Source organism: Gallinula chloropus (assembly GCF_964237585.1).
Source record: "Gallinula chloropus genome assembly, chromosome: 2".
NCBI classification, from domain to species: domain Eukaryota; kingdom Metazoa; phylum Chordata; class Aves; order Gruiformes; family Rallidae; genus Gallinula; species Gallinula chloropus.
Window position 1 is genome coordinate 45,941,045 of NC_140086.1, and position 25,686 is coordinate 45,966,730.

Here is a 25,686-nt window from a genome sequence, read left to right on the forward strand (position 1 = left end):
CGGTAATCAGATGTTATGCACTACGCTCTGCATCAGTTATTTAAACAATTAAGGCCATTATCAGTCACTCTCCATTCATCCCTTAAAATTAAATTTGAAGGATGTTACGGCATGTAATTTCTATGTATTTGGATACAAATGCACTATGACTTGGCCTAAAAGTTTGGAGGAACAGGTTGGAATATACATGAGAAAATTTAGAAGACGAAGAGGATAAGCACTCACAGGTGTATCTAATGGGTGGTCCTCACTAAAGCTAAATGAATCACAGACATGGCATCCAAAATGCAGTGCCTGGTGAACCAGCCTAGCATCAAAAATTGCTCTAGACCATGTCCAGCCTTTGCTGGCCTCTTGAACAACTGTATCAGTCAAGTTACTCATGGTAGACAGGGACACATTTCCTTCTCCCTGTCAAACAAGGCCAAGTGGTAGTGTGCTCCTGTCCTCAATCAAGGGTGGGTAATGACTGGTCTACACATGTTCCCCCAACAGCTTGTTTTCACAGCCACTGTGCAAATACTGCTCAGTAAGCCTGCTTTCTGGAAGTGCTTCTCCAGGAATGAAATTCCCCCTTCAAAACATTTTCGTTTTGAAGCAATGGGTTTCATTTGCCTCACTAAAAACTAGTTTGCCTTTTATTTTCACCCCACTGACACATTCCAGTGGAGTACAGAGTAGAGAAGCAGGTTCAGAAAAATGAAGGGCAATTTTTTTCTATCAGGCATGGCAAATGACCCCCATTTTCAGTTGGAGCTATGCACAGAAGGGAATTTTGTAAGGCTGCAGAGAGCCATTGCATTCACCCTCCCAAAGGAAGTTGCTTATTGCCTTCTCTACATATAAGTGTAACTGGAGAGTTTCTCCTAACCTGGAAAATATTCTGCAATGGCAGGATGGGGAATCGAAGGAATTGGAATTATGAGCATAAGAAACCTCATGAGCATAGTTAGAACAACTTTACAGTTTTCTGTTCAGTGCCTTTTCTAGGGCCATATACTGCACTGCTCATCACCTTGCCAGTACAGGGCTGCAAAGGCTGAGCTTTGTGGTACTTGGAGGGGCAATCCAGAGCCAGTGGTCCTGCTCCCTGGAGTAGCCTGATGCAATGCCACCCTCTGCAAGTGCTAGAACAGCAGGTGGGTTCAGGAGCCAAACCTCCATATTCACTCCAGCAGAAACAGTGGACTGTGTTCAAGAGACCCATTTAAAAACCTGTCATACTTGAGTCTGGATGGTTAAGGAAAATTTACATGCAAGATTCAAACAGTGCAGAAATCAGGCAGATTTACAAACAATGCCCGACATATGTCAAAATGAAAAGGAACTCCTTCCTTCACTAGGTTAATAAGCCAAATTCTGTTATTATTATCATCATTATTTACATTCTGTTACCATTCCTTACTTTCAAGTCAGGGTGAGGCTACAAATTATATATCACCCCCGAAGTTATTACCTTGAAAATGTAGACTCTTTGTAGGAAGATTTCTGCACTATCACCAAGTCCTGCACTGACTAAAGCATGGCATTCCAAATCAGTCTGTAGAGCCATTCTTCATTAAGCTGTTATCTGCAACACCTTGCTACTTCACATCGCTTATGAGAGAACAACAGCAATTGCCACAATCCACCAACTCTGGGAGGACATACCCCGTGTTCATCTGAATTCCCTTTAGGTTAGTGCTCATAAAAAGCTGCTTGTATCCAGGAGGAAACAGTGAGAGCATTTGGGCGACCAACATCCCTTTCCTGGGTTCCCCAAAGGTGCCAAACCTGCACTAACCGTGCGGGGTTGCTCTGCAGCATGTTGACATACAACCCGATGAGTACATGTTCATCGGCCAGCCTGTCTGCAACATCGAGGCTGTACTGTAACCTGGAAGGGGGTCGGGGGGAGAGAGGGGTGCAGTCCGGACAGACAGAGGGAAATAAACAGAGAAAGCAGGAGCAAGTGAGATTGTGAAATGGGAATTTAGGAATGAATACTTAAGTGTTCTTAGGAAAAACAGAACTAAACAAAAAAAGCGCAGAAACTATTTTGTTATTACTGCAATTTGTATGTTAAGCATTTAATGACTTAGGATAGAAGAATCCCACTCAGTTATAGAGCCAGCCTCAGCAATCAGTGAGATGGCCCATCAGGCCAGGGACTGGAGCTGTACAGTACCATTTATTACAGCAGACTGTGAGGGCAGCACTCTTCGTTTTAGCGCACTATGTACTGTATATAGACATTAAATACACGTTACACACATGATTAACAAGTTAGATTTGCTCAGAAGTGTCTGATCAAGAGCTCAGGCACCTAGGTGTACATAAATATATTTAAGCATGCCCTACTTAGCTCACTGGGTTAGTTGGTTATCACAATTTTCTTCAGAAAGATGTTTGTAGAACACATTAGAAACAGGAGGAATAGAGGAAAAGGTTTTGGTTTAGCTGGGTTAGTGCAAGCTACGAACATACTCTCTCTTTAACTTACCCTTTGCCTTTCAAGAAAGCTGGAGCAGCCCTAGCCAGCAGTTTGCTCTGCTCTACTTCAGTACTCTTGGAAGGAGAGCTAGTTAATAAGACAGGAAAGCTAAGAAGAGGGCGAACAGCGATGCTTGAAATTCATTAGAGAACAGAGTTCAGAGAAACTATTCAAGTGTCCTGGACTGAACAAAAATAACAGAAAAAGCTTTAAAGAAATTTTAGAAAACTTCAGGAAATGCCAAGTCAGGAATTAAGAGTCTTCCCCCCTGTTCTCCAAAAGGCAACTATAAAGCCTTCACTACAGAAAAGACAGACAAAATGTGCTTCTCTCACAAATGGAGAGCTGACAGCTTGTGTAGTTTCCAGGTGGAGTCTGAGATAAACATCATCTTAAATGCAGCTTTCAAGCTGGGAAAGCTTCACCATAACAGCTAAATTGCTTTCCTCCACATTTGCCATAAGATAGCTTCAATAATCTAGGGAAATGTGCTTATTTAGATTCAGTGATGGGATACACCAGTTTAATTTTCAGAAGTACTCTTCTTCTGTTGATTTAAAAAAAATACATATGGTTCATCAAACCCATTTTTTTCCCTAATTACAATGTTCAATGGATTGCAGTAACTGCACCTTTCCCAGTGCTAAAATATCCATGTTAATATCACCAGCTGAAAATGTAGAGATTGAAATACTAGTTTTTCCTTCATGCTGCAGCACTTTTGGCTTAAAAAACAACAAAGCAAAAGAAAAATATATTTTACTTTCTTCTTTCTGAAAATTATCCACCTTTATATTTTGTTTTGGCTGCTGATCCTGTAAATGCCTGTGGTCGAAAGGCCGGTGTGTGAGCATGCATGCACCCGTGCATCTGTGTGTGTGTGTGGTACAGAGGCAGGTGATACTACACAAATGTGATGTATGATAAATCTGAGTGGAGGGGGGTTCTGATGGACTGAAGATCAGAAGCTTTACTACCAGGACAAAGAAGGAATTCAGGAAGATGAGGTGTGTGCCATTCCCCTCTGTCTGAGAGGTCAAGGTTGGCAGGGGTTCTGAAAAGGAGGTACACCAAAGCGTGTCCTCCAAACCCAAGCCCTGTTGGTTTATAATCAATCTGGAAGAGAGCTGAATGAAACAAAGTACTGCAGAGCAAGAAGAAATACTTGCTTCACATTTCCATGCCCATCAGCATGCTACTTATGCATACCACGCTTCCACTGAAGCGATATCCACGCAGATAAGCATGCTCCATGCCATCTAGAAGGCTCTTTTCCCCACCCATGTTTTCTTCCCAGTCACAGAAGGAGAATGCATTCAAGGAGCACATGGTGTGCCATTTCAGACAAAAATGCAGCACTCCATTCTTAAAGTAAAGGTAAATACATTGCCATGATGGGAGACCAAAGACCCTGGGGCAGATTCTGTGCTTTGCTTTCTCACGGTGCAGTCTGACCCAACCATCCATAAGTTCTCCTCGCCTATGCTCCAGAAGTAACGTTGTTGGGGTGGAGTGACAGGCAAGCAAACCTTGTTCATTGAGCAACTATCAAGTCTATCAGTGCCCATTTCTTTTTTAGTTAATTAAGCAAACCTGTACCTTCCAACCTCTGCTTATGAGTTATGTTTTCTAAGCTTTTCTGATGTTTGTGTGTCTCCTCTGGACTCTGTCATGCTGGTTTGCATATTTGTCCCTGTGCTGTTGCCCTACACCGGGTGCAAACCTCCAGGCAGACGTCTCCTCCTCCAGGGAATGAGCTGTAATAGCGTCCCACATGATGCCCCAGGGTCAGATGCAATCTAACAATCGTATTGCTGACTTCAATTAGTTTGTGGTTCACTGCAACTGCTGGGTCCTCTGTTAAAATATTCCTGTCCATCCAATTACGGTCCATTTTTTATGTGATTATTTGCTTCCTTGCCACAGCACTTTTCAAGTATAATTACTGAGTTTCCTCTAACTGATTTCAGATCATTTGGACATCAATTACTACCATTGCAACTGAGCTCATTTTTTAATTTAGAAACTGCTCTCCAAGCACTCCTTCCCATAACTATTTCAACCTTTGTACCACCTAGAAATTGCATACACTCTATTGCTCCCACTAGGTCATTACAAGAAATAGTGCACAGTGTGTTTGACTTAGGATAGCCTTCAAGAATCCCAGCTGATATGTCCTCCTCCTAGAATGACAGCAAAGTTTTGAAAATGTAATTACTGGGTTTCAATGTTGCTCTTGTACTAATTTCCCCATGTCTATATTTCCTTTGGGTACTTCTGTGTCATCTGGGACTATGTCAAAAGTCCTTTTAAGGTCAACCTGTACTGTAACTGCTGCTTCTTTTTTACCCACTGGACCAGTTACCCTGTCAATGAAATAAATTAGTTTGGCTTGACATAATTTGTTCTTGACAAAATCATGCTGGTTATTTCTCAATGGTTTATTATCCTCCAGGTGCTTACTAATTCTTTCATAATTCCAGTATCTTTGGATACCAAGGTTACCTTGTCTCTTGTACAATTCCTTCAAACTTTGTCCTCGTTCCTGCCTTCCACTTCCCTTCATTTGGAAGAAGGTCCTTGTTCTCCCACATCATCCTACATCCTCCACATGTTCCCCAAAATACAGCTAATAGTTCAGAGATTGTTTTGGCCACAGTGAGTTTCACTGGGTCCTATGAACTGCAATATATATTTTAAAGATATATCCTTGTTAAAATGAAACCTTTTGTAGGATGCCAAAGAATACTTCCCCATCCAGATTAAGAGACAAAATCTCCAATTCTGAGCAGATGTCTGTGAAGATGTAGACACAACAACATTGGTGTAAATGTTACACCCTCTTTAGTGTCTACCTGGCATAGAAACCCTTCCTTTAGCAAGTAGAATACTGCAGATGAAATAAGGAAGATTCTCCTCTTGTTCTGAAACTTGAACTGCAACATGCAGTCCAATTCTACCACAATCCTTAGAGACAGAAACATGGACAACAAGCAGCAACCAGTGTATTTTGCTCCCAAGTTTGCTGTTGCCCAGAAATTTGGCTTAATCTCTTTCTATGCCCAGCAATTCTTCTTAGTTTTTATATGGAATTCAAAAAAGGCACCAGCTACCTGGACTCAGCATTAAATAAGACTCAATTTCTCCTTAGCTATGGGCATTTGGTACCACAGTGCACTCTTTCTATCCACCACTGAATTCCCAAGTAATTTCAACCTCATCAGAACGTGCCACTTCATCTATTCCAGTTTATTGCATCTTTAGAAGAATTAAATGTATTGGATGTGAGGAGGGGCTGAGAAAAAAAGCAAGAAAACACATTCCGTTACATCTTATCCCACCACAGCCCTATAATTCAATAGCTTAAATAAGATGTTTATTAAGAAAGAGGAAGAGGCTGTGTCCATTACTATGGTAGCTCTGTACTTCAAGGCAGCACTGACAGACTGGAGCTGGGGAACAAAAGGATCCAAATAAGGAAGAAAACATTAATTCAGGGTATAGAGTTATTCTTCTTGACCCTACAGAAGTTTCTACAATGCTCTCAGTTGACATGTTTTGACATACCATACCCAATTCAGTGTGTTTCAAGGGCATCACCTACTCTGAAGCAATATTCCTTTGTTCTGCTGCCCTCTTGGCAATCAGGGATCACAAAAACAAGTGTGAGATTAAAACCTGAATATTAGCTACCGTAAAAAATTACAGGACTTTTGGGTTTAATGACGTATTAGCTGTCACTGCAGCAAATGACTGTGATCTGGTGTTCAGGAGAAGATTGTGTATTAGAAAAGAAGAAATAAAAAATCCCAGTGCTTTAAAGTAGTTCTTGAGCTGTACTCATATTGCTATCAATTTGCATGCTGTATGTATTTAGAAACAAGGTGCTTGTAATTTTTATACCTCCTCATGAAAGCTCTGTTCTGGACATGGTGTCTCAAATGAAGCAAAACAAGCAGAGAAATTTTAAAGGGATTTTGATTCTGAACTGGCTTGAAGAATCTAAGAAGCACCTCAGGGAAAGCCTGACTCTGACCTCCTTTGAGCCTCAGCATAATTGGATACCCATCCAAAATCAGTGCCTCAGACGCAATTAAACTTCAAAGAATGTTCAATCGCCTTTCAGCTGGTCCCCACAATCTGTCATTGTATTTACTACTTATCAATGCTCTTTCCTCTAACAAGATCCTCCCAGTTCATTTCCCTTTTTCACCCATGAAGCCAGAAATGAAGACGATGTTGTGCTGAACGTATGATACCGTATCCATTTCCAGCAGCGGAATGACTTGGTATGCTGAATTCAGCATTTCCTGCTACAGGGAGGAAACTGGTTGCAAATGGTAATGTTTTTATGTGAACACAACTAGCTGAAATAAATACCACGGGAATGCTACAAATGACAGTCAGTGCCAATTCTCCTTCACATAAGCATTCTAATTACACAAAAGAAACTTTCTTTAAAGCTATCTGAAACCTCTGGACTAGACTGCAACACAAATTAAAGTAGCCCTAAGTCGTCTGCAGTGAAAACACAGCCAGCAGAACTTTTAGCATTGATTATGTTCAGGTAGAAATTTTACCCTGAGTTTCTTATAATATGAATCACAGAGCATTTAATATAAAATCAGTACAATGGCAAACAAAGCTGCCAGTCTGTCTTTGTGATGTATGAGAGGATGAAGTTCCAGTAATGAGGCCTGATTTTCCCAGTGCAATAATAATAGTAAAACCTAAAAGAACAAATGAAGGTAGGGTTATTAGTCTAATACAGATTGAAGAACTTGGTATTTAGCAGAGAAGTACCTTGGTCTCAGTACTTTCTTACTGAATTATAGCTAATGCTCATGGATTAATCAAAAAAGAAAAAAAGAAAGGTCATTACACTCCAGTGTAAAAAAAATAAATGGGCAAACTGTTCTTATCCAGCTGCAGGTTTCTTTTATGCAGAAATAGGCTCTTCCTTAAGGTCACTAAGATGAGAGAGAGTGCTGGAAAAAGGGTGCAGCAACCGGAGGCACGGGTCCAAATCCAACACTCACTGCGCAAATGGGAAGTCTTCAATAGCTTTAAATCTGCCTTTTCTGTGGCCATTTTGAAAAGCTAAGCCAAGGGGTGTGGGGAAGGCTATTGGCAAGCAGCGCTAACTGCACATCAGTAACCACCAGCAGCGAGAGCCATGGAAGAGGAAGAGGAGGCCGGCTGCGAGGCCTGGGTTTGTTTCCAGGCTCTCATGCCAGCCTCTTCCGCTCTTTGGTCCAGAACGCAACAGGCAAGTCACACACTGACAATGAAACCATGAAGGTGTATTTTTTTTTTTTCAGTTTGCAAAAACGATGTTTCCAACTTCCTCTAGATAATATTAATCCCACATGAAAGGGTGAAGTGAAAGGTTTGTGCCGTGCAGAAGCAAGAGAAGTTGGCAAAGCCCACAGCCAGCAGGAAGTCTATTCAAAAGACTAATTAGAGCTGCAGAAACCCTCGAGCCCACCAGAGCCTTCCTTAAAGACTGTCTTTAGTAGTTTAACAGAATCACTAATGATTTAGTGCAGGAGCTACAGAGCTACGGCGATTAGTGGGTTAGTGCTCTCATACTGACCGTGAGTTGTTGTGAAGCTGATTTACATACAGCTTTATAAGAGAATGCTCATCAGCCACAGGACTGGCTGCATTTATACCCCCAAGTAACCTGAATGATTCAAACAACGAAACCTTGTTAATACCCCCAAAAATATACACAGAGAGCAGTGCGTTCAGAGCGGCTTCATCACAATAAATGCAATTTGCAACCATTCAGAACAGATACTGATGTGACAGTTTGTAGGGTGTGCTTTTTCTTTTGCATAAAAAGATAGAAATAAAATTTTAAAGAGATGATACTAACAATTAAAAGAAATGGTCAAACACTTACAGTCTTGCTAGGTCAATGAAACAAAAGTTACAAACTTTTAGTATACAAGCAATGCAATTACTTTAGATTACATAAATGTTAACTCTAAAAAAGCCAGAACTGACTGCTGCAGCATGGAGAGTTTTTGATGTATAAGGATGTAACACTATCCACTTACAAGGAAGCCTGGATACCTAATGTTGGGAGGAGTTTATTGTTTTCTGCCTTCAGGGTATTCTCCATCAAGGAGTTCTAATTCTAAAAGCTCAGGAATTACTTAGGTTTAATCCTGATAGTTAAGAGACAGTCAGTTGAATTACTGAAGGACACAAAAGTAAAATAATCAGGAATTTTCCACATGTAAAGAGAAACAAGCAGCACAGTAGATAGTGCTGTGATTATTACTGAAGGTCTAAATGGCAAACCATACTTCTGTTGAATAAACACAGGGACTTCTTGGGGATAAACAGAAGTAACAGTTACTATCCTAAAGAGCATTGTTCTTAATGACCCCTTCTGTAGAGGCCAAAAATAGATTATCCTGCCTTGCCCTGGCATATACAATTCCATATATGCCAATAACGGGAATTAATTTGCATTTGCGGTCTCACTGTCTGCACAGGCAGATCTGGTCTTGGGGCTACTTTGGGACTGGCTGCCAAAAAGCATCTCAGTCACACCCAGCAGCTACTTGCACTAAGATAATGCTGAGTTCATAGCTCCTGGTAACAAAAGCTTGTAAGTGAAAGAAGTAGTAAAACCTCTTTACTTTGACACTGCAGCGTGGTACACCCCAGGTTTGGTTTTGGTGTTAAAAAATGTAGCCATGCATGCCCAGAGATTGTGTTTGCTTATTTGGGAATGCTGAAGCACTGACAGGTACAGCAGGAACCAAGTCATTAAATGCACCCAAGGAAGGTGTAGCACTTGTCTTCCCAAATACAGCAGGAAGTTACTTTTACTTTTTTCTCATCTATGTGTAAATCTAGGTTTACACAGACTGGATGAAAGAGCTAGCAAATGATACACCAGTATTTTGGCTGCGTGAGCCAAAATACTGGGCCAAGATGTACATGCTCATCTGCAAGCACCTTTTCTTTAGGATTAATGTTTCTGACCACTCTTCTCTGGTTAGTCTGCTGAAGGGTCAACATATCCCAAGACTACTCCTTCTCTCTCGTTGCCTTTAATGAAAATCGAATGGTTTCACAGGAGTAAGGGTGTCTTGCTGTATCTCCCAAGTATGAAAACATGTTCTCCTTGTTCCTATCCTATGTTACAGTACAATGCAGGCATTCCCAGTTGGCAATGACATGTCCCAGTTTCTATTCCCACAGAGCTGCTACAAAATGGCTTCTGACCAACAGCCCATTTTCAGCCCCTGTGGGAGGCTGCCTAGGTTGCACGTGAGCATTTAGTGGGGCGTAGTGGTCTAAATGAGAACTGAAGTTCTGTGCTCCACTGTGAGGAGTTTGGGGTGCCCTAAAGCTAGCTCTCCATCTAGGTATCAGTCCAAAATAACCAAGGCATTTTCTCCTCATGTCTGCTGATTTTGGTTTGATTTTGGTTGTGTCAATTTAGTTGTTTGTCTTGTTGGCTTTTTTCTGGGGTGGGGAGGGATTGAAAACTGAAACCTCCATCACCCTCATACAGTGGTTTAACTGAAAACAGGGTACAAACTCACCTCCTGTTGGCAAAAGGACTTCCTGAGGGAACGGAGTGGGAGAAGAGTGTGTCGTTCATGCTGGTTACAGGTCGGGGGGGCCTAGAAGAAGGCAAAATACCCAGTTGCATTGATTTGTCTAAAAGAAAACTCATCACCAACAACTTTTACAGAGAATTAAATCAATTTCTAGTTTAAAGTAACATTACTACTGGAATCTTCTGCTTTAAGTAGCAATTGTTCCAAATTAAAGATGCTATGTTTTAAACAGAAGTTAACAAAAAAACAGTTACTTAGTCCTGGAAGGTAATAATGCTAATTTGTGCTCAGAGATGAGTTTAAGCAGCTTATTAAATCACAGAATTGTGTGATTTCCCCCCACCCCCTGCTTTGGCAAAATGACCACTATGCCATTTCTCCTTTCCAGCGGCTGTAGTCCAGGGTGCACTCACTGCTTGCAGCCAGCTAGGCCAAGCACAGGTAGCAGCTTTGCTGTGGCAGCATGAAGGTCTGCTGATGGTAACTGCCCATAAATTATACAGCTTTTCATGAGTTTATCCCTGGCACTGAGCTCCATGCCACCAAAACCACTTAGTGACCACCATGTGCCAACAGCCCTCAGCGTCCCATAAAGTACACAGAGTACTAAGCTGGTTTAATATCAAAGATTTTCAACTTATCAAAGCCCCAAATCAAAATTTAAAACAAGTGCATAGCTTAAAAGAACCTATTAATAATGATGGTTTTATTACTACATTCTTTATTTCCTGCTCTTACTAAAAAATGAAATGAGAAGGAATATTTCCTCAGCTTTCTTTTATTGTCTACTCTTAAAAGATATTTTGTGCACAATTTTTTCTTCTGTATCCATTAAGGAGAAATTTCCCCTTCTTAATGGACTTCTTATGCAACATTGGGCAAAAGATATAGACACTGGAAAAACTAAAGAAGTATGTTAGTAAAATCACCAGTTTTTCATTTAGATTTGAGCAGAATCTGAAGCCATATATAATTCAGCCTAGATTTCAAGTTGGTTAATGCCCCTATAAGTTCCACGTAAGATCTGTGTTGCTTTCTGAATTCTGCTGATGTGCAAACCAAAATATAGTACCTATCTGCAAAATACTCACTGGGCTTTACTTGTGAAAGACAACTGGTCACCCAAACCATTTGTAAGAAATGAAGAAAGCCAATTCTGCACAGAAGTGGACTATTAATATATGTTTCTTTCTTATTTTGTAACTGTTAGGAAACAAGCATAAGTGTGGTCTTTGGCAAGTCCAAATGGATTTCTCAGCATGAAAACACCACAATGCTTATAAGAAGTTTAAAACTGGGAACATAAAGATGTAGGATCTGGCATATTATTTATTTGTATGAAAATATAATTTAAACCTAACCCTGCACCTGCAAACCCACATGGAAAACTCCAGTTCTGGTCAGTCATGAATTTAAGAAGCAGCACTTTGTGTTGCACACAAAGCAGCACTCTAGGTACTTATGGACAAGATCTTTCATCCATTAAGTGTACTAAGGAAGAAAAATACTCACCAAGTATCTCTTTTGCAGCCAAAATGAAATGGAAAAAAGATAATTAATTAAATAGTTTAATACGTATATGGTCTTAGTGCATTGGACAGACTCCATCTGTATGACCCTAATGTGCCAAAAAGCATGACAGCCTCTATGCATAAAAGTTGATTCATCTGCTTATATATGATGAGTTACTCGTGTGTATAAATGTCTCTCAAGTCCAAGGGTTTGCTAAAGTTTTGTGCTTACCATTAGTTTGTCGATTCTTATGGGAAGAAAACTGTATTATACTAATCTGAGCTTTCCCAAGGCAAGTTTCTTAAAGGCTGGTGCCCACTATCACGTGCCTCAAGTTCAGCTTGAATATCAAATGGATGTTCAAACATATATGTACTATTGTGTGAGGTGGTAAGACAAGAAGAGCAGACTTTATGGTAAAGCAAAGGACAACTCAGCAATTGACTATAAATGTATACCTTTCTGAGGTTATTTCTGAACTTCTGGAAGTGATTCTGATAAAAGTGAGCTGATGCTCACTCATCTTTCCTCAGGGAGGAGGAAAAACTTACACTATTGATATATGCTAGGTAATAAATGCATGTTATGACGTAACACATACCCATACTAATAGATCAAATTAACTAAGAGCAATTTTCCAAAGTGCTCCATGATGGTCTAACCAACCTCTTCACACTAATGTCAAAAATAATGTTCCCACAGGTTTAGATGGAAGTGAAGCCAGGCCAGTGCAGAATGCATTTGAAAAATCCCTCTCTGATGCAGTGTGGCCATGCCACTTGTTGTCTCTAAAATCGTTGTCTCTTAATTGCCAATCTTATGTATAGAAAGGAAAAATGACCCCTCCTTTGGTGGGGGGTGCTGCTCCATCGGGTTAATGACACCTTGATAACTGATTCTTTAGGTAAGTCTTACATGTGTCTCTTGCTCCATTGAAAGTTTTGTGTGGCACCAGTGAAACAAAAAACCCCATGCAGTCTTTCTGTCTGCTACCACTCAAAGGTGGAAGACTGATGAAAAGGAAAAGCTGTACAGTAATGCAGAGTACTTGTCCCCATTTAAGCTAGAAGCTAAGAAAAGGATACTGTTTTGTTGCCAAAATTCATCCATTAAACGCACATATAAAAACCTTTTTGCCTGGATTCCTGCCCAGAGCTGTTTCTCTCAACTTCCATTATGTTTAAAAATAAAAATTACATCAGCGAGAAGCTATTCTCATTGAGGTACTGTAGCATATCTCTCCCCTCAGTTAATTTATGTGAATTATGCTGTAGATCAAGCTACCTCTACAAACTTACAGGCTTTTCACTCATGTATCATTATAGGCAATATATTGTGCCAAGTTATATTGCCTTCAATCTATGAATAAAGAGAAACTATCATAAAACAAAATAGATGGTGGCTCTTGTTCTCACATCCAATCACTCCAAATGACGACTGTATAGTTAGGAAGAGGGGAAGGTGTTAATTTCACAGCAAAGATTTGGAACAGATCCTACTCAATTACAGTACCTTCTCCTTGCCTTGCTTAAATGCATTTAATCTGCTCACAGTAGCCTAGACTTCACTACCCGTTATCTTCAGACATACCCCCAGGCCTTCCAGGGCCTCCAGCCAGAAGGGAACAGAGGCTTCTCTTCCCATTTCACGCTCTCTGTCTCTTTCCATTTCTCTTAAGGACAGCCAAAGTCTGCCCTGTGAAATTATCAGTGACTCGCCAGCAGAGCCAGGCATTTGTACCGTGCAGCAGCAGATCCATCTCCGGATGATTTCATCCAAAGAACAACACCCTCCCATTACACCTCCATAAAGAGGTACACAGGCTTTAACTGACAGCTGAGTGTAACAGGGATTCAGCACTCCGAATCTGTCAGAGGCACCTTGCATCTGAAGAGCAGTGCTCTCTCTTTTATGCCTTGGGATAGTTCTGCTGTCACCACGGGGGGAGGACCATCAGGGTGATTTATCCCTAAAACGTCAGGTAGGTTAGATGAACTTTCCTGGTGCCACACAGCCCCCACTGGCCAGTGTGCACTTGCCCTTAACGATGCTGCACACAAACATTCACTACTGACAGAAATAATGAGTACAGACCGGGATGGTTTCAGCAGCCAGTGACACAGGTATGCAGCATGCAAGTGCAGTTTTAATGGCTGCTGCCTGAAATAATTCAGTCAGGGCCTCTGGGAAGGTGTTTGAGAAGGATTTTAAGACACATACCAGAACAAGAGATATGCTTTAAAAAGAGTATCTTTGGATGATTTTTCCAAATTAATTTCTTTGCAATTTTTCCAACCAGTGTCTTGATTTTTTCTGGAAAAACCCCAACTTTTTTCCTTTTTGAATGGACCCATGAAGCAGAAGTAACAAACTGATAAATGAGAAAATCTGAGCAACTCCCACTGTGGATGGTGGACACGTGTTAGAAAAAAAAAAAAAAAAATCCAAAGTAATGATTTCCACACCCTGCACAATTACATTTTCTCCCTCCTTTGAGTTTCTTGATTCCTGCAGAGAAAAAGTTATTGACACAAACTACTACATCAAAAATAATTTTCCTTTCCCCAAATATCAAAACATAAAGATAACAGACTCCCTTCAAGCGATCTGACAATTAAAGACACAGCTCTTATGTGGGTTCATGCAGGTAGTCTTCAGGGCTGAGTGAAGCCTCAGCTCCTCTAAAGCCAGCAAGAACTGTGACACCGATTTCAACAAAATTGGTAGAGCTTCAGTTTTCTCTGGTGCCTTGTGCCAAGACATACCTGTGCTACACTGAAGTTGAGAGCATCTAGGTGACAAAGCTAATGTACTGAGCATGAATACATCCCAAAGTGCTGAAACTCTATGAAACTGCACGGGTATCTCTTGGGGAGAACAGGGACATGCCAACATTGTGCCCCACTATTTGGTTATACATATATATCCCAGTGACTTTTCAAGTGAAATCAAGCCAGAAGAACGTTTTTATACTAAATATCCCTATCATCATCAAATTTGCACTTGTGATGCATTGAGCTTGATATGCCACAGCTGCCTCCCATGTTGTTCATAGCTATAGCATCTACACTGGGTGTAAGCAACTCCTACAGCAAAGCTTACTTTCTCCACAGCACACAGATACTTACACAATATGAGCCAGGTTTAGAGGTTTTTCAGGCTGGTCAGGGAACATTGGGTGCAAAGGTTCACGGCTGGAAGCACAGCTTAAAGACTTGCTAAGTGCATTAGTTAGCTTCTTAGCAGGTGATTTCTGGGTGGAACAAGGAAGGTAGAGGTAATCTGGACAAGTAAGGTGCATACTGTTTCTGCTATAGGAAGCACAAAACAACAGGAAGCTCTACGGCTTACATAGGCTTACATACATATCACTGACATCCCCTTTGCCCCCTCCCACCCCAAGAGTCTGGTAAGGTAAAGACCACTCAGTTTGCAGGAAAGATTACTCTTACCTTTGGGCGCTTTTAGAGTAGGGGGGGTGTATCTATATGGACAGATGCATTTGCCAGGGTATATCTGTATGGATAGATGCAGCTGCCACAGCTTCTTTGCAATGCTGCACCCGGGTAGTATCAAATGAAGGACAGCACAAAGTTAGTGCCACCTGAACTGGAGCTGGCCTCATCAGTTTATAGTCCAAGCAGAATAAATATGTGTATGCCTGTCCATATAGATACACTGTATGGGACCCAGCTTTCTTCTGAAGCTGTGGACCAGGTACAAGGCTGATACACATTTTTTCTCCTTGCTATTATTTCCCCCCTCAGCTCCAGCACCCCGTACTGTGTAGCTGCTGTTCTAAAGCTCCTCTTGCACCTCCCGTGGCTGCTGCAGTCCTTGCCACACCGGGGAATGAGAGATTTCAGACATGTGCGTGGTGGGAATTGCCCCATTGTGGTGACAGTGTGCCAGAAGAGGCTGACATACTGTCACTGTCACCAAACAATGAGGAGGCTCTGCATAAGAAGCAAGCTTTTCACCCTGAAATCCTATCAGCAAGTCTAAGAAAATAAAAAGAAAAGATGTATTTTCTGCTTTTTGGGTTTGTCCGGACACTCTGCAGTTGAACACTTTTCTAAGGAACAGCTCAGAGACATAGGATGTCTTTTGGGCTGTGTGAGAGACTGTCAGGGAATCCAACCCACCTCTCTGTGATTCAGCTTCTCTGCCAGTGAAACAGAGGTAGGGATCCTTATTACACTCACTGCCTCCTCCCCCCCGAAACACCACTCTACATGCTAAAAACTTTAAAAAGCTTTTGGAACTTAACAGGAACTTAACAGGAACATCAAGTTGTCATCGTAATCAAGACAAAAGTGAAATATTTCTATTGGAGAATTCCTGCTCAAATATGTAAAGTTCAGGCTGCTTCTCTTTCATTGTAAATGTGACTTCACTCTGAATTCGGATCAGCTGAGTTCGCTGCACCAGTGAACACCTTTAACCTGCATGTGGAGCTCTATACAGATGGATGCACTATGGAGAACGTTCACCTGGTTGGACCAAATGCTGATGAACACTGCAGAAAGGCAATCTCAAGCTTGAAGCAAAACATTTGTTTCTAACGAGGAAACATTTGAGACCACTGGGCAGGTAGTAACATTTTGTCTTCTGCTGAGCAGAAATATCAAGTTTTCCAGTTGCTTCCCACCTATAATTACATCTCCTTGGTTACAGCAAAGAGTGATTTTATAGCACAAATTACTAGTAAGAAAGGAGTCAGAGTTATGTATTGGGCACTCTCCTATTCACAGACTAAACTCAAGCCATTCATGTCTATGCAACAAGCAGCAATTAGGACCCATAAAAACAATTACAGACCCAGATCTGCTGGGAGGCAGCAGCTTGTGTTACTGGCACACAGAGCAAACAACATCATATTTAACCCTTGATTGCTCCACCAACAGAAAAACAGATAGTTTAAAAGTGTTAAGCTTCAAAACTTGGTTAAAAAATGCACACAAAGTTCTGTATGAGTCATTAATATGCTCATAATTTAATTTTTTAATAATAATAAGCTTTTGTAATATTTGAGATTGATTTGGATTTTTCTGCTGGTCTCTGGATTTGAACTCTGAAAGATGGGGATGCTCTGTGACCAACAGCTTCTGCTGGGGCTTTGCTCATGTCTAGAGATCTTAGCCCCAGGTCTGATGCCTTTCTGAAGTTAAAGTAGCTGTTAATTCTTTTTCAGCTTAGAAAAAACACTGAATTATCTTGTTTAACAACAAAAACATTGTGTTTTTTTCTACAGTAAACACTAAACCGTGGATCTGAGCCTGTAACCACACTCCAATCTAGTGTCGGGACCATTTCAAATGCTACTCATACGCTGCAGCCGCTGATGATGAATCACTGACTGATGAAGGAGCGCTTAGTATTCACCATTTCATTTACATGTAGTCAAACAGAGCAAGCCAGTGACCGTTTTACCGTGAGTCCTGGGGGATCAGGAGAAGCTGCTCTGATCCCGGTGCCCTGCTGCCAGCCCCTCCTGCGCTGCCCTCCCCGCGGCGCGGCACGGCACGCACCATCACCACCGCCCCCATCCTCACCCAGAAAAGGCCATTCCCACCTTCGCGCTCTCCCGATGGCTCCCAAGTCAAGAGCCTCCCTGACGGGGTCACCAATCCGAACCGGCAGCCCAGCTCCCAGACGCCCGTGCCGGATAGCTACCCAGAACTGCGTCTGGGGGCTTCTCCTCCAGCTGGAGGGCAAAGCAGTCTGCAGCAAGGCGCAAGCCTTCCCTTACCCATGACGTGTACTCTTTCATTTGGTGCTGGTTGCTGTGGGAACCGCTGGCATGGCCCCTCCAGAAGCAGTCCTGACAGAGCTGGTAATTGTGACACTGCTGGCAGCGGTAGCGAAACCCCATCATGCTTTCGCTGTGGCAGTAGGAACACTCGACGGGGTGGAAGACTGTGCAGGAGACAGAAACGCTGAGCCACAAACCAAAGCAGAGAAACCCCCAGCAAAAGTTTACAGACAAAGGCCTGAGACGAAGGGTGAATCCCTTCTTTGTTATGCAGGTTGGATGCTGCCTGCAGCTCTGACCCGTGCCCAGCAACCCATGCTGAGCTACCGGCAATGCTTCCAACTCCGGGCACCAAACCCTTCATCACTTCTGAGCCTGCACCTCCTGCTCGCAGCGGCGGAAAATGTGCTCAGTGTCTAACAGAATGCGTGATAGAGAAATCCATATGTGGGAAAATCCCCTGCACCCTTCAGCTGCACTGCTGGGGGAAGCGGAATGTTTTGCTGTGCTGTGAGGAGCTACAGCGATGTGCCTCAGAGGGAAAGTCAGACTCAGCCGCCTGATCACTGAGAGCACAACAATGTAGTTAGGGATGTCACTGTCTCTCAATTACTGCTGTCACATCTGTACGACTGCTGCCACTTAGGTATGGAGTTGAACACCTAGTTTTTGGATGCCCAGATTTGGAAAGCTGGATGTTGAAAGGACCTGTGTGGTTCTGTTCTCTGTTCCGCTCAGGAGTAGAGAGCAACGAGGATTCGAGTCACTGAGCACACTAAGGCACCAATCACGGCATTGGAGAGCCCCTTCCTGGCAGTGCTGCTATTTCTGTTCCTCTCTCCTCACTACAGCATGTACCCAGTTTACCACGGGGTACTGCACGTCTCCTTGTTCCCAGACACCTTCTGCTCTTCTGTTGCAAGGTTCAGTCTGGGAGGGTTTGGATCAGTGCTGAGTGTGCGTCAAGGTTTTAATTCCTTGCCAGAAGTTCTCAGCAGGAAGGGTTAGCACTCCAGGCTGGGAAATGCTGCGAGGCTGGGGAGGCACAAGGGTGGATGGCAGGAGCTTGAGGAAGGTGGAGCAAATAGGTGCTCTGTAGCTAGGAAGGACTTGGGAACATTGGTGCCTTTCAGTGGAAGAGGGGTTTATTTAGTACAAGAACATGTACAACCTCCTCCCCCTCCCTTTATCACCAAAAAAATGGCTGCACACCTCCCCTTTCATCAGCCCCATTTTCTTGTTGGGAATATGGTATAAATACTTTTATCACCCAACAGGATGATTATATACCATCTTTTCTTCCTCCTTCTCCCCATCCCACCACTTCTTTTTCCCTGCAGTGTCTCAAAGCTTCAGTTATGCTGGAAGTAAACCTTCAAGGGAGCAACACAGGAATATTCAACAAGCTCCTTATACAGCAATCTCTGAGGTGAAATACTGAGCTGGAAAACTGGGTTACAAAAGAATCTATTTACCTTGCTAAATCAGTATTTGAAAAATTAAGTATAAACTCTGTCCATTTTTAAATCTTCCTTTTTCTACATTTAAAGTGTTGGAATAATGACTGTCAGCATCATTGCCTCCTGATGTTCATGAGCAAGAAATGCCACATTAGGAACAAGTGCACCCAGATAAACAAGACAGTGAAAAGGCATTTCTTGTCTCATGGGTTTTTTCTACTTAATATTGGCAGTGCTGGTTCTTCTGAGCAGCAGAAGACAGCCTCATTGAAGCTGAGGGACTCTTCCAGAATGACACGAGGAACTGTACGGAGTTCATGGGTTGCAATTTGGTGGTGCACACAGTGAGATGAGATGCACAAGCTTTCTAGCTCTGTCTCTGCACTTTCACTGTGGCAGCACCTTCTACAGAAACAGTATATGAAGGGTTTGGCTGTAAGGACTACATTGTGAACTTTTCTCGGGTGCCCAAGAAGTTGGAAGGCGGAGGAAGATGTTACTGGTCAGGGACATGCAACACGCACTGTGCCATAATCAACTGAGTTGATCTTCATGGTCCATTCCTGTCTCAAAATATGTGGTCTACTTCTCCTTGAGGAGAAGGAGGCATCTCAAACTTAAATCTTCATCTTCCACACAGGCAAAGGATAAGGAGAAATCTGTGCCTTCCTTTTCAGAGTATATTGTCTGGCAGTGTACACTTAGGAGGAGATCCTTCATAAGGACCTTTTGGCTGGTATTTTGTACTGCACTGGACATGTCCTGCCAAGAATATTGCATGACTGGAAACTGCCAAGCTGTTCCTTCTCTGCTGCCGTATGTCACAGCTGATAAAAGTTGCGGCCTCGATAGATTACCAAATCTAAGTGTGTGAATAGATCACGTCCTGTTGCTCTTTGCTTATCCAGACCACATGAGGAAAGGACACCAATCAGGATAATTTCCTGAGCATGGTAAAAATTAAACCATATTCCTGGCTGACCAACAGGATTCTTTAAATATTTTATCAGTGACTGTAAAAACAGCACATCTAGTCAATGAACTCAGTACAGTAGCTCCTACAAAACCATTTACAGAGTGAGAAAAACATCACACAAGTTTACTCTTGTAACTGTTTTTTGGCAGCAGCTCTTACTTACCATTTTCAACATTTGCCAGTCGATGCAGAAGTGGTAACCACACTAGACACTGTGGTGGGGGATCAGACATGAGAGTATCCAAGAAAGTGTTCAACGTGACTTTTTTCTGCTCAAAGAAAGATGCACAAAGAATTGGTAATTAGACATATCAAAATCATTTTGTCTCATCCATTCCCAGAAACCCTTGGGAACAAGTTTCAGACACTGTTTGTTTGTAACCCTGGTTTACTAAGAAGAACAAGTGATCCTAGCAAAGATTTTTCTGGAGTATTTCTAGTAGTTACAATATATACTACTGACAACTAGCAGTGCTATTCACCAGGCTGGGCTGGAGACACCTAGCTTCCATTCTCTCTTCTAAAGTCACTGCCTGAAGATGCTTTGTGAATAGGGTTGGCATTCAACTCTTCCGGTTCTTGTATGCTTCGAGTACCCACACTTTGAGCACAGTGCCTGTGTATTACCAGTTTTCACACTGCAGAGAATGGCTGATGGTACTCCCAACAAAGAAAATAAAATACTGATGAGGGAGTGTAACTTCAACCCAAATATATGTTGGTTCTGACAGTACAAACTATCAGAAGCAGTTGTGTTTCTGTATTTTAATAAATTATGCTCATCTGTTGAGTGATGGCCACCAGTTAGGGGTGAGCTCCGATTGTAAGCACTTAAAACCTATGTCACTTCACCTTTTAAAGAGATATAAACTCAAAAAATATTCCTGTTGATTTAAAAAATACAAGTTTTTCAGGCATCTGGGAAAAGTCAGCATAAATCTTAGAAGGCGATATTTTAGCCAGAGGTATCTCCACCATAATACTTGCTCTTTTCTACCTCATATACTGGCTACATAAGTGTGTATTAAAGTATGAAGCAACCGGGTGGTCAAGGGCAGAGAGACCTTAAGAAATCAGCAACTGATTCTTCCTTTAAAATAAAATTAAGATGCAAAAATATTGAGCCCTGTTGAGAATACGTGCAGATATAGTTTATAGACATACATATTTAAGTTGCATCCCCATATCCAAAGGGATTGTTAAATTTTCATATATGATTACATAAGCTACTGCTTTAACTTGCTAAAGAACCGTAAGGAAGAGCCCATGAGGAAGCAAAACAGCAGCTATGAAATAACATGTATCATCTCCATGTGTTGTGGAGTGCTTTTAAGAGTTGAGATTTCCAGATAGAGTGTTTGTGCTGAATTCATATACAATTGCAACTGGATGTAAAGAAAACTACTGGTCACTCAGTGTATTAGAGAAATAATGATGTATGTAAAAGTCTTGGGGATGAAATATTGCATGACATTGGGAAAAATATAAATTTATTTGATGTGGTTTAGCCCTGGTAGCCAAACCCAGGACAGTATTTGTCCCTAAAAGACGAGAAAATACTTCAGTCTAGTTGTGAAAATGGTCTTGACTCTTTAATGAAGAGACATGCCACAATATGGGTTTTAGATCTCATTGAAATCACAGAATCACAGAATTGTAGGGGTTGGAAGGGACCCCCAAAGATCATTGAGTCCAACCCCCCTGCCAGAGCAGGTTCCCTAGGACAGGTCTCACAGGGAGGCGTCCAGACGGGTCTTGAATATCTCCAGAGAAGGAGACTCCACAGCCCCCCTGGGCAGCCTGTCCCAGGGCTCTGTCACCCTCACTGTGAAAAAGTATCTTTTACCTGCAGTGTGAATGCCCAAAGAAACACCTACCACCTGCTTGCTGTATGAAGGATCTTCCCACCCAAGGACAGTGGATAACCACTTCCTGAATAGGTATCCTACGCTACAAGCATCAGCTCGCAGGAAAGGATCTTTGCTTTGGAGATCAGCTGTGGATGTTTGGCCTGGCTTTGCCAACCAATGCCACCAGCGAATGCCTGTGCTGTCTGCAGCAGAACTGAGAACAGAGGAGAAAAGGCAGAATGAAGCCCAGGAAAAAAGGGTCCTCCAGTGCCCCATACTGCAGATCTGAATAGTCTTAAGTCTTTCCACTGCTCTGGAAGGCAGAGAAGTTGGCAGCAAACACACAACCAGTCTAAACAAGCAAATAGATGGGGAGACAAGAACAGCTCTTCCACAGTGGAACAGACTTCTGAATGCAGCTATAATTTAAAACCTGATTTGCACTAAATAAAGCAACTTAGCTTCACTGACAGCTTTAAGGCTGAACTCTGGTGGTCACTGATTTCATGGATTCGAAAGAGCAGTGTCCCTTAAAAGGACCCCAGCAGAGCAATTTCCATACATTTTAAAAGGCACATTTTCCTCCTGTAGTTTGTTTTTTTCTCAGCTGCTGGGAAAGTTGAAACTGAAAGCTGTTTTCTAAATATATGCTGCATGCAGATGGAGTCTAGGTTTGTGGAATAACACTTAGCCAAGTGCTAAGGAAATGAAGTTAGTGTCTATCTTTTTAGTTTGGGATAAAGGAAGAGAAATAAAAAAGTATTTTTTATAATGCTAAAAAATTTGAAAAATAAAAATACAGTATAACATCACATTAATCTTCCCTCTGGGGGTAAGTGGTGGCAATATAATTCATTTTGAACGGAATCACTGAAGAATAGGGGTTGGAAGGCACCTTTGGAGATCATCTAGTCCAACCACAGCAGGATCACCTCAAGGAGGCTGCACAGGACAGCATCCAGGTAGGTTTTGAATGTCTCCAGAGATGGATAACATAATAGGAAAAATCCTTTCAGATGCAAATTGAAATGGATTTGACGCCGTGAGAAGACGGTCATTCCTAGAATTTTTTCATTCCCTGAAATTGATTAATCTCTGTATCAGGGGGCTAGAAGGCTTCTGGTATGCAAGCATGATCCATACTGAGAACAACAAGTGAGAGTGCCAAACTTATCCCAAACTTCTGATAATGCTGAGTGCAGCATCAGGGAGTGAAAAAAAAGACCTACGGTGTGACAAAGACTGGGGTATCATTTATCACAGTCTCACAGAAATATGATGTTTTGAGTCTTACTTCAAAACTCTGATTCATCCCTAGTGAAAATCTAATGAGAACCAAGTGAATTTAGATGAAATATTAGACTAGATTTACAAAAGCACTTAGTTGCCCATGGGTGCAAACCAGCAGCTTTCTAAATCTGCTGCATACCTACATCAGTCAGAGATCTAATTCTTCTTAGATCTAAATGGAGATTGTGAACTAAACCACCTAATGCCTGTTTGGAGACTTTGTTTCTTAAGGTACCTTAATACATCCAGTCCACTCATTCAGGTGCAATGTCAATCAAAGTGTCATTTCTGATGGCTGCTTAGATAGAAAATGAGGCCTGAATGACATTTTTATCAAGAAAAGAAATTGCTTTTCTGATCTTTAATCATACCGAGTCCAACATGCAAAGCTTGAATGCCCTCTTGCCATGTAAGAACACTCTTCCATTATTTTAGCACAAAACTACCAGAAGACACTTTACTGTGTAAATTCTTCAACATGAGATGAAGTTCTGTCATAAGTCTCCCTCTGTGAAACGAGTTTCATGTATGCAAGTGCCACCATTTAAAATGAATTGGGAGATGATTCAATAAATGAATTTCAACAATGCCTTTCAGCTGACTGGAGTGCCTATTGATTAGTGATGAAACGGAGGGAAAGCAAAAAACAAGGCTCTCTTTTGCATGAAAATGACACTGTTTGACTGATTTGTTCCACAGCATTCAGTTAGCAAATGGAAGGATAAAGACATGGAAAATGACACTTTATTTCTAACATTTTCCCAGTTTCAGCATCTTCCCTTAGTTTATATTTATGGAATTATACAGTGTGATGTGTAGCAAGAGCCAAAGGCATTCTCTCTTTCTCCACTGAAGAACTGGACAACCAGATCCAATTATGGGATCTTCTGAATTGCTAGATACTAGCTGTGGCCAGGACACTGTATTCAGTGCACCTGTGGAGTCTGGGGAGTTGTGTGAAAAACTCCTATTTCCCTCTGGAGAAATTCACTGCTTTTCTGAACCTATCTCAGTGATGTTATCTTTAAGAGACTGGGGACTTTTTAACACCCACTGCCTCCCATTTTCAATAAAGATTTAAGACAATTTTCTACCCACTCTGCTTGCATGTGTACACCGTTGCTTGAAAAATGTAGTTTGATTTCTTAGTGAGAGCTGAGCTGTGTGTAGAGAAGTTAAAGCCTCACATATCCTTGTAGCACCAACAGCTCAGCGCAGCAAAGGACTTGCATGTATTTGGTATCTCTATCACCTAAATGTGTCTAACTTAGGTGCTTAAGTTAGGAAGTTAGTGTCACCTGGCTCTCTAATTTAGGAACATGCAGGGTAAGATCCTACTCTGAACGACTTTTTGACTCTCTTTCCTCTGTGGTTATACAGGAACATATAGAGGTTAGCTTCCTATTGAAGGAAGCTAATTAGGAAATTAAAGCCAGAAATTAGGAAATTGGGCCTCCTGTCCACTCAGCCACACATTTCCTGGGCAAATATGCACATATGTGTAAGAAAGGAAGAAAGTCTCAGCCTGCTCAGAGATGTGATTAGGGTTCTGTCTCTACAATGCTCATTGTTCATTTACCTGTTGTGAGAAACAGGATTTTGCTGATTGCTCAGTGTAGCCAAATGAAGGCCCTTCGAAAACAGCCGTGGGCAGCTTGAGAACCTCCCGTAGGAACATGTCGTATCTGCCATAAACCATCACTCCACTGGAGTCGGATATCATGGAGAAAATATCTGAGGGGGGAAAAAGGTGAGAAAAGGACACAGCAACTTCAGTGAGAGCTACAGATTTGTTCTGAATCCAGAATTATCCAATTTGAATCCGAAGCGCTAAACCTCCAAAATTACCACACCTTTAATTACAGCCCCTCTCAACAGAAAACAAAGACAACTATTTACATGTAAGAAAAAGTAGCTGATTTTGATATTACAAGATTCCTGCTTTTTTTTCATTATGCATGGTCAATTTTTAAGCCAAGTCTGATGCATGGCATGAGGCAGTTATTTAATCAGATAAGAAGGATCTAATTTGACAAGATACGCAACATCAGCTTTTTGCCTACTGCCAGCTTACCGTGTCAAATCTAAATCCTGCAATGGGTTCACTAAGTCAGTTATTCTTGTTTTGGACACATAAAGCACTGAAGGTCTTTCAAATGCATTACTCTTCCCCATTTTTTTTCTTTTTGTATAAAAATACTGCAGTTTATTATTCCAGAGATGCACATTTCTCAGCCTTTACTTCTCCCTTTGTTCAATATTACCCTAAGCTTAGCAGGGGATCACAGACTAAGGAACATTTATTATTTTTCAGGCTATCATGACAGCTGCTTCACTTCCAGGAATGTGGAAGCAAAATTCTGACAACAGGACCCTAGGACTGCTGACTGGAAAAATCAGCATCATACTCCAGCTTTCCACTGGGTGGACCCTCCTCCTGTTCTTAAAGCAGCCTAGGGAACAGCAATAATTTAAGGTCAGGCTGTATTTCAGTTTTTACATAGAAATAATATATTTAAAAATGGCAGCAAATCTGGAAGACTAGATTAGCACCTCAGATTTCTACTTGTCTGCTCTACTCAACAACGATTTGTAAACTCTAATTTCCTTTTGGCCGCGATGGAAGGCTCAGAGGGAACTGAAGTCTGATGTTGATTCTTTGGTCAAGAAGTCTGGAAAATAGTGTTCTGGGCCAGAGCTACAGACATCACAGCACTAAACAGAAAGTCTTTCGTTGCAGCTACAAGTTAACTATGCCTTGGCTATTGGGGAAGTGGGAAT

The 25,686-nt window shown here is 41.7% G+C and overlaps 1 protein-coding gene across 2 annotated transcripts in view; it reads right to left on the minus strand.

Moving 5' to 3' along the window:
* The window catches only part of DTNA (dystrobrevin alpha), a 183,513-nt gene that overhangs the window by 36,685 nt on the left and 121,142 nt on the right, over window positions 1-25,686 (minus strand). The window contains exons 8-14 of one of the 2 annotated variants that reach the window (XM_084260129.1): window positions 24,485-24,639; window positions 19,929-20,034; window positions 17,327-17,493; window positions 14,703-14,827; window positions 10,045-10,125; window positions 2,483-2,560; window positions 1,784-1,876 (exon numbers count right to left, since the gene is read on the minus strand). In XM_084260129.1, coding sequence (XP_084116255.1) covers window positions 1,784-1,876; window positions 2,483-2,560; window positions 10,045-10,125; window positions 14,703-14,827; window positions 17,327-17,493; window positions 19,929-20,034; window positions 24,485-24,639 — 805 coding nt within the window. The remainder of the gene's footprint in view (window positions 1-1,783; window positions 1,877-2,482; window positions 2,561-10,044; window positions 10,126-14,702; window positions 14,828-17,326; window positions 17,494-19,928; window positions 20,035-24,484; window positions 24,640-25,686) is intronic. The other variant, XM_084260128.1, reaches the window with a different exon arrangement.